The 20,739-nt window shown below is 45.9% G+C and overlaps 1 protein-coding gene across 1 annotated transcript in view; it reads left to right on the top strand.

Moving 5' to 3' along the window:
* MEGF11 (multiple EGF like domains 11) overlaps nucleotides 1-20,739 on the top strand; it is a 268,042-nt gene that overhangs the window by 238,267 nt on the left and 9,036 nt on the right. Inside the window, 3 exon segments of the mRNA XM_032699606.1 lie at nucleotides 52-180; nucleotides 2,633-2,761; nucleotides 2,915-3,148. Coding sequence (XP_032555497.1) covers nucleotides 52-180; nucleotides 2,633-2,761; nucleotides 2,915-3,148 — 492 coding nt within the window.

Consider the following 20,739-nt stretch of genomic DNA (forward strand, 5'->3'; position numbering starts at 1 on the left):
GTTTGGCTTTCAGCTCATTTCTTAGTCTTTCCTTCCTCTCATTCCTGAAAGGTTGCCCAGCTGCTTTTTATGGAAAGAACTGTGCCAACGTGTGTCAGTGTCAGAACGGGGCCGACTGTGACCACATCACCGGGCAGTGCACGTGCAGGACTGGATTTACAGGCAAACAGTGTGAGCAGAGTAAGTACCAGCATGACCTGGGGTTTCTGTTTCTCCAGGGGGGGGGGGGAGTGTTTCAGAATTCTCTGCACAAATAGGCTCTTAAATGAAGTGTTGATGTCAGCCCCAGGCACCTTATGTAATCCATAGGGAGGAGAAGGTGCCTGTGGAAAACTGGGCAGTCTAAGCATAAAGAAATACAGTGAATCCTCTGCCAGCTGGGCCTTTTCATTCCCAGGCTAAAGTTAGGTGAGGGAAAGCAAGTCACTGCACTCAGTGCTGACTGGATGCAGCCTTCCCAGAAAACTTGTACCTAATCAGTAGAAAAATAGCCCAAAAGCTTCATCGTGCCTTGCTAATGCTGTTGAGAGCATCAGGTTTCCTTAAGCACGAAGGAAGACAGAAGGGTTAAAAGAAATAAATCCTTTCTGCTCTCTGCCTTCCAAGGAATATTGGGGCTTTCCTGCATAAGTTGTTATGCTGTAGATGTGGAGCAAATAAAGATTCATCTTTACAGGGAAAGCAAAGTTGTTTGCCATTTTGGGAAGGATCTGTGTTAGAGCACTGAGCAAGTGTTTAACAATGAACTCCAATTACCTTCCAAGGGACCTGGCATGTTTTACTGGAATTGTTGTCCATGTCCCACTGGCATATTTAGCAGCCTGTGCCAAATGACTTCTTTAAAGAACACGGAATGAGGGTAGTGCAGACTGGATGTGCTGTAGCTGAATAATGACTTGTTTGTCCAGTATAGTAAATCACAAGAAAATTCTCACACACTTACTCATATTCTAAATGCAACATAAAATCCGTCTCACCCAGGCATTAATTCCACAGGGTTCCCTTCCTTTTTTTTGGCAGTAAGGTAGTGCAGTAACATTCCTGCTAGATTTGCAAGGGAAGGCTTTAACTGGAGCTCACTGCATGGATCTTTATGGAAGTATTTGTACATGTAACTTAATTCAAAAATATCTTTTTGCACACAATTGCATTCAGCAAAGTGAATATCTTGGGACCAAACGTGTGTGCTCATGGGGGATTATATATGGCACCTCTGTAACTCTGGAAGTGGCCAACTTACTGTGAATTTGGGTACAGCCCTACTGCAACCATCATCAAAACAGGCAACTGAAAAGTCCCACAGTAGAACTGCACATTAGCAGATTTTATACAAGAAGCTACTTTTTAATTCAACATCTGTACAAAGCCTGAGGCTTTCTTTTCTATCCAGACTACAAATGTATTTATTTATCTGTTTTTCTACTGTTTAGTCTAAAAGAATCTCTTCATTAAGGCTCCTTCCTTCTCCAGATCCTGCTGAATGGGCAGTCACACTGCATTGCAGATGAAATGCCTAATTGCAGGCATCATTTCTGTGGTGCAGTCCCAAAATTCAGGCTTTATTCATTATAAGTAGGCTACAAGTTACTATCAGAATGAGCATTAATTGTAATTTTTTTCTCCTTATTTGAGGACCAGCAGATTAAAGAAAGAGATACAACTTGAATACACTCTGCAAATCATTACACAGATACTGGCTAGAGTTCTTTACTAAATATTAAATTTTGGCTACTAGAAGCTACTTAGAGACTGACACTGGGGAGGTGTCTGATGCTATGCTAAACATTTGCAGGGACACACAGAGAGTCACACATTAAACAAGATATTTTCTATAGTATCATAACAAGTGTGAATGCTTTCAGTAATGCTTCTTCTCCATGGAAATAAGTGGGATGTGACAGACATTGTTTCTTTCAATTTATTATTGAATAGTTCCTCCAGAAGTAAAGTCAGCTGCCTACAGATTTATTGTATTAGCCCATCATGGTAATTGTATGAATAAATTTCTCAGCTGGACATTCAATCATTTTGTCTTTGATAGAAATACAAAGACAGGACAAAAATTCCTTCTGTATCAGGGGTCCTGGTACAGAAGCAGAGCAAATCAAACCATTCAGGTGCTCAATTCTGCAATTCCACCTACAATGTTCTGTTCACCTGCTGGCACTAGTAGGGATGAGTAGGAGAGCACGTGGGATTTGTTTGGTAAAACTCTATTGGGTTCATATAAATGTTCATTAAAACTTTTCTTTGCAACTGCCCCATGAAAAAAAAATCAGTAGAGTGGTGGAGAATGCTAAGCTCTTTCAAGGTGTTGTCTAAAGCTTCTGAGCTCATGCTCTGCCAAATTCTGAACATTTATAATGTATATCAAGACTTTTAAATCCTTTGTACCTGTTATTGATTTTATCCTTGGGAAGTCTTGTAAGACTTTTCCAGAAAGTTACAGCTTAATAAGTAATAAATTGTGCATGAAATACATTTATCTTCTGCTTTAAAATAATAATCATCTCGCATTAGAGTGTTATCCTGTAGACCCTTAAATCAGGGAGACTTTGCTACTGAATTTTCCATTGCACCCATTCCTGAAAACAGCAGGAATTCTTTCCAGTGTTTTTCCTTGGCTTCCCAGAGTGCTCACCAGGAACGTTTGGTTATGGTTGCAAACAACTTTGTGAGTGCATGAATAATGCTACATGTGACCATGTCACGGGGACCTGCTACTGCAGCCCAGGCTTCAAAGGAATCCGGTGTGATCAAGGTACAGTGGGATTCTGACTGTAAAACCCCTCTCTCTTTCTCTCTCTCCCCCTCTCCAGTGATGTACTTGCTTTAAAAAAAAAACAAAACAACAGTATTTCAAAAATGAAATGCACGATTCAATTTACAGTGTGTTATGAATTACTTTTAACAGCGGCTCTTATGATGGAAGAATTAAACCCCTATACTAAAATTAGCCCTGCTCTTGGATCAGAGAGGCACTCAGTGGGAGCAATCATTGGAATTATTATTCTCCTTCTAATTATTATGGTCTTGCTGGCACTGTTTGTGTGGTATCGACGGAAACAGAAGGAGAAGGGCCATGACATGCCAAGTGTATCTTACACTCCAGCCATGAGGATGACTAATACAGATTACTCACTTTCTGGTAAGGGTCTTTTTATGTTAATCAAATATAGACTTATGTTCCTGTGTGTTGGAGAAATACAAGTTTCTGTGATGTGTAACATGTGTTACTGAGCCACAAAAATAATGACACTTCCGTTCTTCCCCTGAATACCGTGATCTGTAAACACATAACAGGGACAGGAAAGCAAATATCAACTGATTTAAGCTACTTTATATGTAGAAGTTTACTTAGGACAGTAGAGGATATACCCAGGCAAGAAGTGTGCTGCATGGGCTTTAAGTCACCTGCATTCCTTTTGCAGTGCAGAGGAGTTTTCCCTTTGTGAAACCTTGAGAAGCCTTTTCTTGCTGGAGGAAGGGGATTGACTGGGTCAGTCATGGGGTTTTGGTTGTGGCTGTGTTGCAGTTTGTGATTTGAGGTGTCCTGTTTGTTGTCACTCTCTGCTGAGCACAGACCTGTCCCTGTCATCTAAAGAGCTGGTGTGAATTCTCTTCCCAGGAGCTGATGAAAGCAGGAGGGAGGAAGGGGAAGGCTCTTTGGGATCACAGCATTCCTCCTTCTTTCTCTCTTCTGCTACTGCTGTGGAGGATGGCTTTTCTTGGCAGATTGGCTAAACTTTGCAGGATCTGATCTCCTTTTTAACACTGTCATTCTTCTTCATTCCTCTCTGGCCAATATCAGAGAGGATGCCAGGCAGTAGACAGATGTACTTCCTTTTGGTTTGCTCTGGTCTGTCTCTGGTGGGGATCTCCTCAGGGTTTGCTGACCTCTGACTTCTTCTCTTCCCTTTAAATGGCTGAAACTGTATGTCCAAGTGAGTGCAAGCTCCTGAGACAGGCAGAGTTTGGCCCTGCAGCTCTGCTTCCCCAGGCCTGCAGTGCCTTTTTCTTTCTGCTCTCTCCTGTGAGTGCACGAGGCCCGTTGGCTTCTGTGCTGTCTCAGGGCAACATGGCTGGAATTCCTTCTGGAATTCCCTGCCCAGGATGCACCTGGAAGGAGCCTCTCCCATTAAGCCAATGATAGCAATGTCTGCTACACCTGGAAGTTAATCCCAGATCTTCTTTCGTGGCATTGTGACTCCAATCCTCGTGTCAGGGACACGTTTTCCTGTGATGGCACCTCTCACATCAGGGGCTGCCTGTTGAACACCATTGACCAGGCTCGTGTTTAGACCACTCAGTAGAGCATTCCTTCTTCTGGTAGCTACAAGATGGGGGGAAAAGTCATCCTTGGATTTCCTCCCATTGCTCCTTATGTTTGAATTTTAGCTTTGCTGGCTCTTGCTTAAGCTGCCCCTTTGGGTAAGAAATGAATGAAAGTGTTGACAGAGGGGGCTCATCTAATCCTTGACTAATTGCCAGCACAGCTTGGCCTGAAATTTGTCATTTCAGCACTATTTGAGGAGCCAGACCACGAACATGCAAAAAACAACTGTGGCCCATCTCCACAGCAATGAGGCTCTGGGTTCTGAGAGAGCAGATCACAGACCCTGGCATGGAAAAATGTCCTGAACTTTTCAGTGATCCATTTCTATCACATTGGCACTTTATCCATCTGTGTGCAAAGCCTGCTCCACCTCATTTATCTCTGTACCTCTCTAGTTAAATGTGTATGCAACCCAGCATGTTTAAGAGACACAGCTCAGACACTTCAAAGTAAGGAGAGGAATATTGTTGGAAGTTCCTGAGTGGAATTATTGAGCAGCTTCTTTCAGAACAAAAATCTCTCTTTTTTTTTTTTTTCTCCATATTTTGCTATGAAATGAGACTTCCCAGTGGACCCGATGGTGTCCCAGCCTCAGACACTGCAAGAAGTCTGGAAAAAGGCTAATGCTGGGAAGGGATTCTCTCATCCTGGAAAGTTAATACAGACAGATGACTTTCCCCCTCAGCCAGAGAGAGAAAGCCATGATGTTTGAAGATGTTGGTAGCCCAGGACTGCGTTTGTAGGTTATGGCCTCGTGGGCTTTAATTTGCCGTGTAAAACATTCTTCACGTTCCTCTCAGGTGCAGCCACCTATCCCAGAGCTCCTGATGCCACGTGATACTTAACTCCATGAGGAGAAAAAAAATATTTTAGGGATGGTTGAATTCCTGGATACATCATAAACATCTGAGGGATCCCATCCTTCAGCTGCATTGAAGCTGGGATCTCTTGTGGTCCTCGGGCAGTGACAATGAGGTTAATTCTGGTTAATTCTGCTGCTCTGTGTCAGCCCAGTTTGTGAAAACCCTCAAGTACCAGTTCCTCACAATCCCAAACAGCTCCAGGTCAGTGGTGTTGCCTGGGCTTCTCTAGGAAGAAATTGGATAATGGTTCTTCCCTGTTCATCTCAGTCAGTGATGGAGATGAAGAGATTGGGTCTTTGCTCTCTCCTTTCTTGTGCAGTCCTCGTAGCAATAGATATTTTATCACTCAGGAAGCTGCAGTGGAGTGGGGTCAACCATCTCTTTCTGGAGGTCACAAGAATGATTTTCTTTCTTCTCCCTCTTGGAAAACTCTGCCATCTGAGCTTGCAGAGGAAGGTTAGGAAGTTAGAAACACGCTGCTCCATCTTCATCTCATTATAAATTGCCTGCAGGTATCAGCATTGTTTCAAGTTGTGGCTTTTGTTTTAGAAGGGCATTTACAAATTCTAGACAAAGGCTTCTGAAAACTCCCTGCCAAATTCTGACTGTCCTCCAGTACATTCTCTTACTGAGAGACTTTGTACCCATCAGTAATTACCATCCCAGCTTGGGCCTTGCCAGTGCTTCTTCACCTCCATAGAGCAGAGTCAGGAAAAGGTGCTGATGTGCATCCTCCTCAGCAGGAAATGGGAAGGTGGATAGTGAGACAAGATCAGAGATAAGGAATATCAGGATGGCAGGACAACACTTGTGTATCTGAATACAAGTGTGCAGGTGTGTGTTGCAGAGGATCTGAAGGACAGAAGCAGTATTGCACAGAGGAAACAGGGATCCCAACTCTCACCTGGAGGTTTGTATGTGGATTAAGGGCAGAATAATATGCAGATGTACTTGTCCAATGAATGTAATCCCATGTAAACTCATGTACTTTGGCAGGAATTCCACCTGGATGGCTGCATTCTCCAGCTCTCTGTGGGTTGTAACATTATGGCTCTCTTGAATCACCAGTTATTATTTTGCCTGTTTGCTCTCATTTGGGTAATGGTGGTGTTGTTTCAGAACAGTCACACACACAGATCCCAAGCTCCTGGAGGCAGCAGTTTCTTCCAGCACATTAATTTGTTTCTGGAGGATGTTTTTGGTCTTTGTATCCTCAGCTCTCCCAAGGCTGATAATCCCTGCATATGTGTGAGAGAGATTATAAGGCAGGGGAACCCCCTGGGCAGCCCTTGGACTCTTTTGCATTTGTGGATGAAGGATGTGGCAGCAAAACACACACTGCCCAGCAGCCAGAGGAAAAGAAAACCACCCATGCTGGGAGAGCTTATCCACAACACTTGGATCTGAGAGCAGACTTTCCCAAATAAGCCTGAAATCAAAATGGTGCTCCCCAGCATGAAAACAGTGCATTGCATCCAGAAAAGATTTCCGAGTGCAGGTTGTTTTGTTCAAGGAGATGGGGACAGAAAGGAAACTGTGTGGCAGTGCTGGAGAACAGCAGAGATTTCCTATCAGGACTTTCACCACAGACTTGGGTATGGGCTGAAGTGATGTCTGAGGTCTTACAAAGGCCTTAACAAACTTTCTGGGAGGGGCCAGTCCTGTGCTGAGAGCCAAGAGCTAAGCAAAGCCTGATAAAAATAAAGCACCATGGATCCTGAAACCCAGACAAGACGCTTCCAGAAATGATCTGCAGTTGATGTGTGGTGGGAGGTGGCAGAGTGAACCCTCCTGCTTGGAGCCTTCAGCCGCCTCAGTGACACTGTGTGGGCAGAGAGGACCCACACAAAAAGCAGAAAGCAGCTCCATTTAGCAGTTGAGAAGTCTGGGTTGGTACTGACTGCAGTGCTCACTTAGTCCCTTTTTTCGTGCCCAGTTTTCACACCACTGTCCTGCAGCTGCTCCAGGATGGGGACTGATGCTCCCTGTGCCACCCCACAGCCTGGGCTCAGTCCCATCAGGTGATAAACCTTCATCCAGACCTCACGGGTCTTCCTCTGGAGCAGCCTCAGGCTTGAGGGGCTCACAGCAAGACTCTGCCATCATGTGTCCCTTCACAGGTCTGATCTCCCCATGGTGACATTAACATCACCTTGGCGCTATTTTTGTTTTAATTTAAATAATTTCCTTTCTTTTAGGCATTTAAGTCTTTCATTCCTGTTCAGAGCAGAATAGAATTCTCACCTTTGGGAAGAGCAGGGGGGTTTTTTTGTGGGTTGTGGGGTTTTTTGCTGTTTGGGGTTTTTTTTAAGCAGGGACAGCATTAGATTTGAATTTGATTGAATATTTCCATCCAGCAGTTACAAGAGCTTCAGGAATAAATGTGTAGAAAATGGACTGTGCTATGAAGGTAAATCAGCTTGGGTGGGTACTTACGTATCGACCAAATGGAACTGTGTAGAAGGAGTAATTCTGAGTACAGGGTGGGGATAAAAGGGCTGTGGTGATGTGTATGAGCTCAGGGTCATTAATTCAGCACTGTGCTAAGTAGTAGGACAGTCTGGAAGAGCTTTATTCTGGCTCATTTTGGGTGCAGAAAACAAGCTATGGCCAGATAAGCTGGGGGTGAACTTGTAAGGTGTCAGCTGGTCCCTGCCCTCAGCTGAGTGATAAGGGAAGGGAGAAGGCAGAGCTGGTGTGACTCACCCATCAACACTCACCCACAGAGCAGACAGACACAGAGCCAAGTGTCCCTCTTTAGCTGGGAGCACAGGTTGTGAGGAGGGTGAGGAGCTGCCTTGTGCCAAGCCCCCCTGAGCAGGCTCAGGGCTGTGTGTGAGCAGCTGTGTCTGTGTTTGTGGAGGGTTCCAGCCCCAGTTCTCACTGGCAGGCCCCAAGAGATAGGTGTTTTATGTTGATTTGATTGCAAATGTCACAGAGTTAGAGTTGGGGAGGTGGCATAGCCCTGGCTGCAAGAAGTTCAACGCAAAGACTTCAGCTCTGGAATCACATCCTGATCTACTTCATTAGGAACAACCCTGGAAAACAACAAGGACTCAAAGGCTCTGCTCTTACAAAACAGGGCTGCCCTGGAAAATCCCCGTGCACGTTTCAGCAGAAAAGAAGTGCTTGGTCAGACCTGCACGAGCAGCTTCCCCTCAGCCACAGCACTTACGTAAGAGACACCCTGCAGGTAGAGTCCCTTCCTTGAAACAGGATATGCTGCAGTAAATTAAGCTAAATCTAGATCTCCACAAGATGTCAGCAAAGCAAAGTGCATGTTCAGAGCGAGGCAAAGGCAGAGGGCAAGGGGAGAGGGGTGGTGGTGGCTGGGAGCCCTCTCAGTGCCAGCCGGGGCCGTGCCCTCCCTCACCCACCGCTGCCAACCTTCCCTAAAGGTTGGGGTGGGTTCAAACAGCCACCTCAGCACTTCATTACCCTTTCCACATGAAGGTGTTCCCTATAACTGACCCCTCTGCCTACAGTTTAAGCCTGGGGTTTATTAAAACCCATTCATTTGCTTCTTGCAGGGCTTTGTTGTTTAAATGCTGCTGCTCCGGTTTGAATTTTCCATCCGTTCTTCTGATGGTACTTTGAAATATTTATCAATTTGTTATGCAGCTGGAACCAGATTGGGATTGATGTTTTCATTAGAACTGCCAGTATAAATATGATGCCTTTCTTGGTAAATGTGTTTATAAGTTAAAGCGAGGAAATAGATAAAATGTCTCTGAAGATAACAATGTGACTGCCCAGGTTTGCCTTTCAGGGCTCCATTTCTGTTTTAAAAAGCCTTTGTACAAAATGTAAAGCGTTTGGGACTCCTTGGTATGGTTGTAGTACCTTGATTTCCAACTTTACTGCTGGTTTGGTAACAAAAGGTTTAATTTTATTCATAACTACTTCTGCTCAGTAGCTCTTACAAGTTTTAAACTAAGGAAGCAGCTGTGTTGCAGCCCATGCATTTCCCAAATTTTGCATTCCCTCCCTCAACCTGCAAAGCAGCTGGACTGTCAGGAATGGCTTTTTTAACATCTTCAAAAAGATAATGCTGTGTAATTAACTATTTTGCTTTTTTCTCTTATGTGTAATGCTGATAGTCAAGAGCTTCACACCTCAATTGAGGATAGATTGTATCTGCAGATGTTTTACAACACCCAGAACTCTAACCAAGGTTTCTAAACTAGATTGTCTCTGCCATGTTTTCAGTTTCTTAAGGACTGTTATGGCTTCCAAAGTACTTTGTGATGACTTGTTTTCTCCCCAGATATATCTCAAGGTAGCGGCAGTGTACACTGCTTTTCCAATCCCAGCTACCACACTCTCTCATGTGGTGTGACCTCACGCTTCTTTCCCAGTAATCTGGATGGAAACAGCTCCAGTAAGGTAGATATTACCCCACCCCACTGCAGCAATGTTCTTATCAGTTCAAGGAAATCAACCCAAGCACTGTCTGTTGGATCCTGCTGTCTGCCAGCTTGATTTAAAACTCCAGGGAAAGGTCAGCTTTCCCCTCCCAGTATCTTTCCAGTCTCTGGGAATGGTAACTGGAGTCTCACATGCCTGTCTGGGTCAGCAGGGCTGGGTGTCTTAGCAACTCTAAGGTATTTTGGTTTCTCAGAAGAGATAAATAACCAGATAAATATAATTATCCATTAAAGGATCACAAGTAAATCAATGAAGCATTAGGTCACTAATCTCACTTGGCTATCCCATTGTTTCCCAGGCCAGCAGACACACAAATTCCCTGCTGACACAGACAAGCAGATAGATGCAAGAATGCACCGGGGGTGCTTCTGAGCACTGTTCTGACTCACCCAGGGACATTCTGGGAGCTCTGCTGTCACTCCTGGCTCTCCAGAAGAGCTGTTCCCACTGCATTGCTCAGACATCCAGGAGTACCTTCCTTATCACATGTTGCTACTGATTCCCTCAGACCATTCATGGACAAATCACCACTTTGGCAGTAGGTTTAGGTGTGGTAAATGGTAAAACAGCTCTTCCTTTGGAGCCTTAATAAGCTGAGGTGGGACAAAGCACAGGGAGAAAAAGGAAATGCAATTGATTTCATCAAGGTTGTCAGCTTTAAAAATGATGGTACTTGCAGGCTGTGTCACCTTAATCCAAATGTAACTACTCACTGGAAAGCCATAGGAACAAGATTAATGCAAAAAAAGACAGTATTGTACGAGACAGGCAAAAATATCTCTACATGTGCTCCTGGAAGTCATTTCTTGGTTATTAAAAGAAAATCTCATTAAAATATAATAAAAAGGCTGGCTCCAGAGATTTCTCAGAGAAATGTTTAGACAGATGTGTAAATATGTTTTCTGATGTAGATGGTCCCCTTGCACCATGCATTTTTGCTCCCCAAATTGAAAGTGCAAACGCTCATAATGTCAAATTTAGGATGAGTGTCCATCTGGGCCACTAATCCTGTTGCAGAAATTTAAATGAATTCAGAAAAGGTCAAAGCCAGCACCTCTCCTGGATTCCCAGCCTGCAGTGCCATCTCCTCACAGAACCACTTCAGATATTAAGCTGCTGGAAAGGTTTAAGCCCCAAGTGATGCATTGGGATCGGCCTGGAAGCTGCTCCCCCTGCTGCAGCACTGGCTGTCCAGAGTCAGTCAGCAGCTTGTCCTGGTAGTCACTGAAAGAAAAACCAATGGATTTGGTATTTTCAGGGTGTTTATTTCAATATATAGCCTGATATTTCCTTTAGCTCTCGCAGTATCTCACTTATTAATGGGAATGCTCTGCAGTACTGAAGAGCTGAGATGGCCAAAAACAAGCTTTGTCTGTCTGCAGCTCTCCAGCCAAGTGAGACAAAGGAGCACATAAAGCCCCACTGGCTGCCTTAACGAGTTCATTTCCAAATCAGTTTGCCTGGTGCCATTCCCACTTTCTGCAGAGAAATGTGCACAAGTTGTACTTGGAGGATTCATTTCTTTATGGTGCCAGCTGGGGTCACAAAGGAACCAGCACAGATGCAAAATGAAAAGAAATGGCAGAGGAATCTCTGAAGTGCTGAGCCAGAGCCCTGGATGTGTTATCTCTCCAAGGAGATCATGCCTTGGGGCGATGGACTGGAGCCATTCCTCTCTCCCAGCCCTCAGAGACAGCTTGGGCCAAGGCAGGACATGGGAGATGCAGCCCTTGCTGCAGCCTGAGGAGGGGTTCCTCTCCTGTGCTCCCCCAGCCCATCTTGTCCTCTCCTCTCTTTTTGTGTCTTATGTTGCCTTTTCTCTCCTCTTCCCGTAGTGTTCTCTCCACTCTATTATCTTTGTTTTTCTCATATCTCTTTTCCTATTTTCTTTTCTCACCCAACTCCACACATATTATTCCTGTTTTCCTTCCTGCTCTCCTCTCCCAGCTCCAGGATCCCTGGCTCCAGGGCTCCCAGCACAGCTGCCCGGTGCTGTGGCTGTTCCCTGCTGTTCTCAGGGGGCACAGTGGTACCTCCCCCGGGGAAGGAGGGTGAGGGTGGCTGAGGGCAGGAGCTGAAGGGCCCAGCACTGCACTCAGAACCTCACTTTGGGAGACGGGTCTGTCTGCATGGGATGGGAGCAATACCCAGCTTCCCACATCCCTCCCAGGATCAGGGGGAAGGTGTCTCACCTCCTCATTTCCCTCTGCCAGACAGACGTTTGGCCACTGCTCAGGACCCTACACATGTCCTGGAGGTAAATCATTGAAGTTGCTGAGAGACAAATACAGGTGGAGGCATTAAAACCCTTAGGGCCGGGTGGTTGTGCCAGTGGAGCAGGGACTGGAACACAGGCAGGAGGAAAACAAGTGGGAGGAGAAGGGGGAAGAGTATGAGAAGGGACTAAAAAAAGGCTTGGCTGCTTTTATGTGGCAGAATGAATGCTGAGGGGGAGCATGATTGCCATCTCTAAATACAGCAAGGTAAACACGAGGAGGGAGGGGAGCCATTGAAGTGGGATGACAGCCCTGGCACGAGAACAAATGAGGATGAACTGGCCACGAATGCATTGAAGCTGGAAATTAGATTTCTAACATCAGATCAGTGAGATTTTGGAATAGCTTCCCAGGAAGACTAATGGGACAAAGAAATCTGATTACTCTTAAAATGGAGCTTGATCAGCTATCTAAGGGATTATGTGCCTGGGTGTTTGCAGTAAAAGGCAGCAGGACTCAGGGACTCTGTGATCAAAGCCCTTCCAGTCCTGTGTCCCTAAAGCCTGTTCCAGCTGCCAGCAGGAGCTTGTTGGGCTGAGTCCTGTCTCTGTGCAAGGTCCAGGAGAATGGATCTGCATCTCTGGGGTTAAGGAGGAGGCAGAGGCTCCAGCATTCCAGTGCTGGACACCTTGCACAAGTAACTGCTCTCCACGTGTGAGTGGGTTTGCCAGGTCAGCTTGGGTGACATGCTGGAACCACTGAAGTCAAGAGATATTTTACTGTCGCTTTAAGTGAAGCCAAAACTTGACCTTTGCTCCTACAAAAGTTTGGCCTTTTTTTCTAATGACACGTGCAGCAGCAAATAATGGTGATGCTGCAAGTTACCCAGGAGTGTCAGACATGGAGTGAAATTGTGCCACAAAATTAATGCAGCAGATTTTCCAAAGCAGATAAACAGAGATACACACCCACCTCCACACCTGTGTCTTCACATCAGAGCTCTCGTTGCTTGAGCTGAAGACCAGATTTCAGATGCTGAGGACCTATTTTGCTCAGAGGGCATTTGGCAGAACCACTCTCAGGGCTTCAATGCCAGCTCTATATTTGAGTTTTTGAGTTGTGCATTAAAGTAGGGATATATCTCACTTTTACTGAACACTGCAAAGCTTGTGAAGATTCCTCTGTATAAAGCATGGGGCTGCTGCAATGGTCACAAGCAAATGGAGGATTCTCACCTTGAGTTTTTGCAAAGCTCATAATTCCACCCTCACCCCCTTTCAGGTGTTGCTGGTTTCTACAGACATCATAAAAATCAATTGCTATTAGATGTCCTGAATTTTTAAAGCCAGCAGTTTCACATCTATTAAAGGAAGTTCTAAATTCTACCAAAGACTTCACATAAAATTAGAAACTGCAAAACAGAGGTCACTGGAAATGGTCTGACTGGATGTCACCCAGCTCATAAAAAGGAATTCAGCCACAGAAAGCATCATTAAAGCACCTTTGACTAAAACTTGCCCAGGAAAAAAGGAAGGCTGCAAATACAGAATGGCTGCAGAGCATCCAGGATGGGCATGAAAACTGAGCAGCCCTGGCTTGGACCATGGAAATCTGAAGCCAGTAGTCAAGGAAATTAATGGCAAAGCTCTTATTGATTGCTCTCCTGGAGGATAAAGGTATGATGGAGCTCCTGCCAGCACTTCTTTGCCTAATCACCATGGACTTCAAAAACCTGGGCATTGACAAATGGCTGGGGGTGATCAGGTGGCCACTGTCATCTATGCAGCTATTTCAGCCAGGCAGATAATGAATTTGCTTTGCTCATTCTGGTGTCTCGTGTATCTTAAAGGAAAAGTTGCCAGATGTGAGGTAGTTTTAACCAAATTGCTAAAATTACCAGCTAGGGATTTTAATGGAGAAATTTATTGTGAAGGATTTCTTCCTTCGGAAAAGCAATTTTGCTTTCACACTAAAAATTGAAGTATTTTCTATCTTAAAAAAAAAAAAGTTAACAAATTATAGTGTGTTAAGAAATGATAGTAGCACAAAGAGACAGCTATAATCACATTTCTTCCTAATTGCTGCATTCAGAAAAACTTAGAAATGTCCCCAAATCATTTCATTAAAAAAAATCAATTCTAGCCCGTAGCTCTTCATGCCAAATTTTAGGTTTCTGAGCTGATTTATAAATCCTGCAAACCCGGAGCTTTTAATAGAAACCCCAAGACTTTAATAAATGTGCTCCAAGTGGTGCAGCTGGGTTGGAAATCAGCATTTGTATTCTGGCTGCGAGTTCTGAAGAGGAGGACTGAGCCGTGGGCTCTGAGAACTGATGTGCCGAGGTGTGTGTTGGGCCAGGATTCCTCCCTCAGTGGCCACATTCCAGGCTGATCTGCTCCTCATCCCCTTGCCATCGCTGTTTGCTTGGCTGCCCCACTGCTCCATACCTGTGCCTGCTGCCAGTGTGTCCGTTCCCAGTTTGGGGGAAGCACCAGGAGCTGTTCAAGGATAAAGAAACGGCTCCTGTGCCGTCGGCTGGGAGACGCCAACGCACAGCCCGTGCCAGGAGCGGGAATGTGCAGCCACAGCCACTGCTCTGGGGCAGGGATTGCTCTGGAAATGCTGCAGACAAGCAGCTTTATCAACTGTCCCCCTGCTCTGGGCATGTCCTTGAGGAGAGTGGCTGGAGCAGAGGTGCCTGACGAGCTGATGGCACGAGTTACCTGCGTGGGAACATGGACAAAAAACGAGAAGGAGCAGGAGGAGCCCCGGACACAGCGATCACTGGGGCTGTCTGGTGACAGATTCATGGGCTGCAGGGCCTCAGGGGACTGTGGGGATCATCTGGCTGCACTTCCCACTCAGCACAGGGCACAGACTGCCCTGAATTAATGCCTCGTGCAAGGTCAGCGCTGGTGGCTCCGCAGCGGAGTCTCCTTCAGCCAGAGCCTGGTTTGGATGGGTTTGGAATGGGCTCCTGGGCTGGTGGTACAACAGGAACCACGTTTGTGACCACACCTGACTACATGTCCTGAGAGCACAGGGCTATGTCCCCCTTCCCTCAGGTGGCACATCAGGAATTTCCAGGAGTGCTGGAGGACTCTGGGATTCCTGCAGAGCTTCCTCAGTGCCCAGGGACAGTGGAATCACTGCAGGCACAGGGACAACATGGGGCTGCACCCTCAGGGGAGGTGGCTGTGGCACTGAGGGCTGTTGGACAGGACTGTGAAGGTGAGTGAAAACACCTTTGGACTGTGGCTGTAGGTGCTGGGTGTCAGCTGGGATTTAATATCCTGACAGACCTCAATATATCAGTGGGGTTTTTCTTTGTTCCAGGCCTAAAAACCCACTGAGAAAGCTAAGCAAAAATTAATGAGAAGTCAGGAACAATGAAATGCTGTGGTAATTTTGAATACTTTCTTTCAGTTTTAACCTCCTTTTTGTTAAGCATTTTCTTGTAAATACAGTAAAATAGCAGAGCTGAACCCTCTGAACAGAGGCAGGAGGCTTCCCAGTCTGGAAGCAGACATGGGAGAGCAATGATGGATTCATAACTATTTTTTCAGAAACAGGGTTGGGATTTGCTCTTGAATTGACACCTTCTCAGGACCAGCTGTATTGCATCAGGTGTGGCTTTCAAGGGTAGAATGTGAAGGTGGAAAACTCGGCAGCTTTAGCAAGTACAGTGATTCCCAGACCCTCCTTGCTGGGACTCCCCTCATCCCCAGGGGCTTTGTAGAGGTAGAGCCCCTTTTTGCTGTGGTGCCCCAGGCCAGAGGAGCCTTGTACCCCCAAACAGCAGCCCCTCCCCTTCCACTAACCACAGAGAGGCTCCAGTGAGCTCACCCCAGAGCCCCAAATCCCCTGTGCCTGCCTTGGTGTTGTGTTTAACCATCGTTCTGCTCAAGTGTGGCTTCAACAGACGGCAGAGAAACCCAGAGCACGTTGACAGGGGTGGTCAGTACACCAGCAGCCTTTTCCAAGCATTCCCACCACGGCAGTGTGGGTGGGATGTGTCCATTCCATGCCTCAGGCACACAGAGGGTCCCAGCTGCCATGCTGGGAAAGGTGTTTTTCCAGCAGCAGCATCTGGATGGCAGCCCTGGGCTCCTCTCCTCGCTGGCAGATCTGTGCAGAGCTTTGTGCTTCATTGTTGCCAAAGTGATTTTCCTTGAATTGAGAGAACTCTGCCGCCATCCCATCTCTTGTCACTGAACACACAGATGTCTCAGCAGATTCCCTCAGTTCCAAGCAGCCCCTCTTTGCATGCTGATGTGGGTGGGTTTGATCCATCCATCTCCATCAGTTATTTTGGAGCTGCCAGCATGTCACTCCATGTCCACAGGCATCCAAGTCGTGGTACTCAAGGAAATCCTGTATTTTCCAGCATGTTTTTGTTCATTGCTTGGTGAAGTGACTTTCCTTTGTGATTTTCCCTAATGCTAGTGAACAGTTGTCAAACCCATATAGATAAAGGGCTGAAATGTGAGGCCAAGGTAACAGTCATCTCCCATTTTTATTCCTGACATCCTTGGGCTGGAGTCTCGGGTGGGAACTGTCTGTTTCTTCCAGCATTAACCCATTATCATACTTTTTGAACAGCTCAGTAACAAAATCCTTGACAGAGAAACTGCAGACTGGAGACCCTACAGCTATCTGAATGAACTAGGTCAGTAATTTTTAAACACTTTAATCACTTCAGTAGACTTTAGAGCAATTCCAGACCCCAGTCAGCCTTTCATAAAGGCATTAACAATAATGATGAATATTGTTGTTGTCTTTATTTCACCATCAGAATTGCCAGCAGTGAAAGGTGGAGAATTGAGAATTGTTTCCTTTACCACAAACCACAGACTAGGAGAGCAGAGTCAATATTGATTCCAGCCTCCCTCCCCAGGTTGCTGGGTTGAATTGCTATCATCTACTCCATAAATGTTTTTTTAAGGACTGACTGAGGACATTAAAAATTCAAATTTGGGATTTTTTTTTAGTTGTTTTTCCTTTTCTTTCATGCTTAATAAAGCTCAGCACTAAATGCTGGCATGTTGATGGAGGTGTGGAGGCTCTGTGGGAGCTGGGCCGTGCGATCCGCCCTTATCTCCCAGTAAATCACACCCTGCCCCCTTCTCAGGCAATTCTGAACCACCAGCCAGTGCAGCCAAGCCAAGAGTGAAGTTTAATTACCTTTCCTGAGTTTATTCTCCCTGGCTTAAGTTTTAACAGGGTTTTCAGCAGCTCTTAGCTCAAGTCCTGCCCAGATTTAGTGCTTTGGATGGTATTTGTTCTCCTATCTGAGCACTTGGAGTTTGGCTTCTCAGTGGCAGAGAAGCCATTTGCCCTTTCCTTTACTGGGATTACTGATATCTTACTGAAAATATGCTGTAGGGGGGGAAAGTGCAGCATTAAGGGGTATTATGGGATTTTTAAGGTCAACTATCTCCCAGCTCACGTGGCACAGGAATGAGCCCAGGGCAGCACCAGGCATCACGTCCTGTCACAGCTCCTGGCACACTCCAGAGATCAGGCCTTCCCTGCATCAGGAAAATCACAAACCTGTCAAGCTTCAGTGCAAAACCTTCTCATCATTAAAACCATCAATGTGCTTTGCTGTATAATAACCTGCAGAACTGCTGTTGTGCTTATCTGTACATGACATGGGGGCCAGGGGGGTCAGGGTTTCCAAATGTTCCTCAAATCAAGTTAATTTTCCTTTTACCATTTTGCTGCTTTTTTTTGCACACTTATTTGCTTTATTTTTGTTTATCTTGCTGTGTCCTGAGCTCCCTGTGTGCCACATCTGTCCTGCATTCATGCATTTTATTTTACTGGCAGAAGCAATGCCAAATGCCTCTGCAGTAAGAAGTGCTAAATACTTTAGCTTTTAGCTAAGTGGTCTCCTGCAAAACACTCAGTTTTTCCCATGGCATTTTTGCATCCAGGATACCTTTTTCTTTCTTTTTTTCACAGTAATTGATGAAAATGAGATTTTTCTTTTTCTTCCTTTTCAGTACCAGAATTAATGTCTGCTCGTGCTGACTTTCATAATGTTGAGTTCTTGCTCAGATCAAGGCCATTTTTATATGAAACTGTAAAATGTTTTCATTTCTCGATATTACTTTGGTGCAATAAAAGCTACAGATTCCACCTGTGGAAATTTCAGAAAAGAAGTGAAAATCTTCAATGTTGAGTTGTAAACACAAAATATTAGTGAAGCCCCTTGGGGTCACAGAGGGGATCTGGACCTTCAAACTGCATCAGGCATGGAAGTACCACAGTTAAAGACATGATGCACCTTCTTATCCCACTTCCAGCCTTAGGTTTATGACACAGATGCCCCAGCTCGTGCTCTGGAAGAGCAGCCAAGCATTGGGCAGGGCTGGATTCAGTTAAAAAGAGTTAAAACGGCCTTGGACAACTGCACAGCTCCTGTGCTGTGACCCTGAAATGTCCTGGAGAGCAGAGGTGTAAGTGAGCAAGAGGTGGGGGAGAACTTAAAGGGAGATGGAAGAGACATTGAAGAGAAATTTGGAATGGGTGGAAACCTCCAGCTCTTCTGGTCACCCCCCTGCCAGCAACCCCTCTGACTGTGGCAGTGATCCCAAAGGATGGGACCAAGCAGATGAGGAGCATCAGGCTCACAGAGATGTCTGTAGGCTTGTTGGAATTTGCAGGTGTCCTAAATATTAATTATAGTTGAGGGAAAGGAAATTGTAAGAATACCTATGTGAAAGTTAACTGGGACACTCATCTTCTAAAACCTGCAGTCATAAGGAGTTTTCTTAATTCCAGTGGATCTCACCAGGCTGCAGGCGTTCTACCTGTTTTGCAGGACATTTGTTTGCCAGGTTCATGTTCTTTCCAAGTGGGGAATGCAGGGACAAAGCCTGTATTTTCACTGCTTCAAATATGGGGCTTTGTCAGAGAGCTGATCATGTCTGTTCAGGGGAGTTGGGGTCTAGGGATGAGCACGAGTAATTCCCATGGACATGGGCTTGAGAGATCAGAGTTTGGGGACTGGTGCCAAGAAGAGGCGGCTTTGTCACCTCCCTGTGTGTCACTGCCTTCCCAAGGCAGCCCTAGTTACAAGGAGGGGCTTGGCTTTGCAAAGTTCTCTGTTCTCCATCTCCTGCTGCAGAACAGGAATTCTTTGATCTCTCTTGCTCTAGTCCAGTCTGCATTGAGCAGTGGCAGATTCCAGCTTCCAGCTCCTCTCCCAGGGGAGTCAAAACTCCTGAACCACATCCTGAGTTCAGGGAGGGTTGTTGTGCTCGTTGGCTGCAGTGCTGGGCACAGTGAGCTGCAGCAAAAATGGTTTTATGTGTAATGTTTTTTTAACTGCAGTCCTTGATGCAGAGACTAAAGTGTGATTTGCAGCCCATCGTGAGGGACTCGAAGCTGAATTTATTCCAAAGGACCAAAGCCACTAAGTTTGATTCACAGCTGACTCTGCATTTTTCTCAAAGCCAAGAGGTGTGGAAAAGTATTTCCAGCCAAGACCCTGATTTCACCCAGCAGATAATTTAGCTTCAAAGTTAAACCCGGACTTTCATAAAATGCCACATTCCTGGCCTGTTTAGGACTTTTCCACCGTAATGACTTCTGCAGGTTAAAAAATAATGTGTCCATAATTCATTTCACCTCCTGAGGAACACAGCGAATACACAAAAATGGGTCATAAACCCACAGTATCATAAGAGAGAAAAGAGAAAACTAAAGGCAGAATTACAGGGAATAGGTTGGGAAGGGTCATGTAGGGCTCCCAAGAGCAGTGCTCTCCCCATGGGTCAGCCTGGGTCCCCTTTGCTTCCCTGCCACAGCCCCTTCCGCTGTGACCTTTTGGGAGCTCTCCAGCTGCTCCCACCCCAGCCTGGTGTGAGTTCTCCTTGCTGGAGGCACCATGTGAAGCTGCCCAAACACTGCTTGGTGTTCCTGCCCTTGGAGATTTGCTCAGCCCTGGCAGGAGGCCGTGTGATCACCAGGGATGGCCTTGGGGAGCTCCACTGCTGGGAAAGGGAGCCCAATCCTCTTGGATGGCAGCCAAGGGATGAATTAGCTCCGTCCTCCTCGCCTGGGACTCTGCCCTGGCAGGAGAGAAAACCAGCACTGAGCTAATCCTGCTGAGTGACAGAGCTTCCCACACCTCCCAGTCAGCCTTGCCCTCTGCATCAGGAATTGGCTCAGGATCAGAGGTGGAAAACAAAACAGAAGGTGCTCCAGTGGACTGGGGGGTCACTCTTGGCCAGAAGGGGAAGGGCCCCATCACAGGGAGCCCGTCATGCACCACCAGCCCTGTTCCTGTGCTCAGGGCTGAGCTCTGAGAGCCAGAGCAGAGGAGTTGGCTTGTCTTTGATGTGCCACTCACACATTTATTGTCTAATTTAGTCATTTTCCTTATTTAGCAAAAAAACCAAAGGTGTGCTGATAAAGGCACTGGTACAGCACTGCCCGTGGCTGTGACAACTTTTCTGCAGAGACCAGAGGACACTCAAGGACAAATAGCTGGGAAGCCTCTGGGACACACTGTTTGCAGGGCTCTTTTCCCAGCCTGAGTTACTTGACTGGGAATCCCATAAGACACAAAGACATTTCTCAGTAACCAAATTTGTATTGATTTTCCTAGTCAATAAGAAATACCAGACTCTATAGTTAAAGAGATTTAAAGGCTTACATTAGATTTGCCTTTTGATTGATAGGGAGGGTAATCTGCAATAGTGCAAATGAAAGAGGTTCCCATCCCCTTCTGTCTCTGCTTCCATGAGGAACAGCAAGTTCCTATGGAGCCACAAGTGTTGCTGTCAGCTCTCTGCACTGTCAGACCACAGTGGGCACTTAGGGGCTGTTGTCACATCAGTTATTGAACCATGCAAATTTATGAGCAAAGTCATAGTAGGTAATT

This window comes from Chiroxiphia lanceolata, chromosome 12, assembly GCF_009829145.1.
Source record: "Chiroxiphia lanceolata isolate bChiLan1 chromosome 12, bChiLan1.pri, whole genome shotgun sequence".
In the NCBI taxonomy this organism is placed as follows: domain Eukaryota; kingdom Metazoa; phylum Chordata; class Aves; order Passeriformes; family Pipridae; genus Chiroxiphia; species Chiroxiphia lanceolata.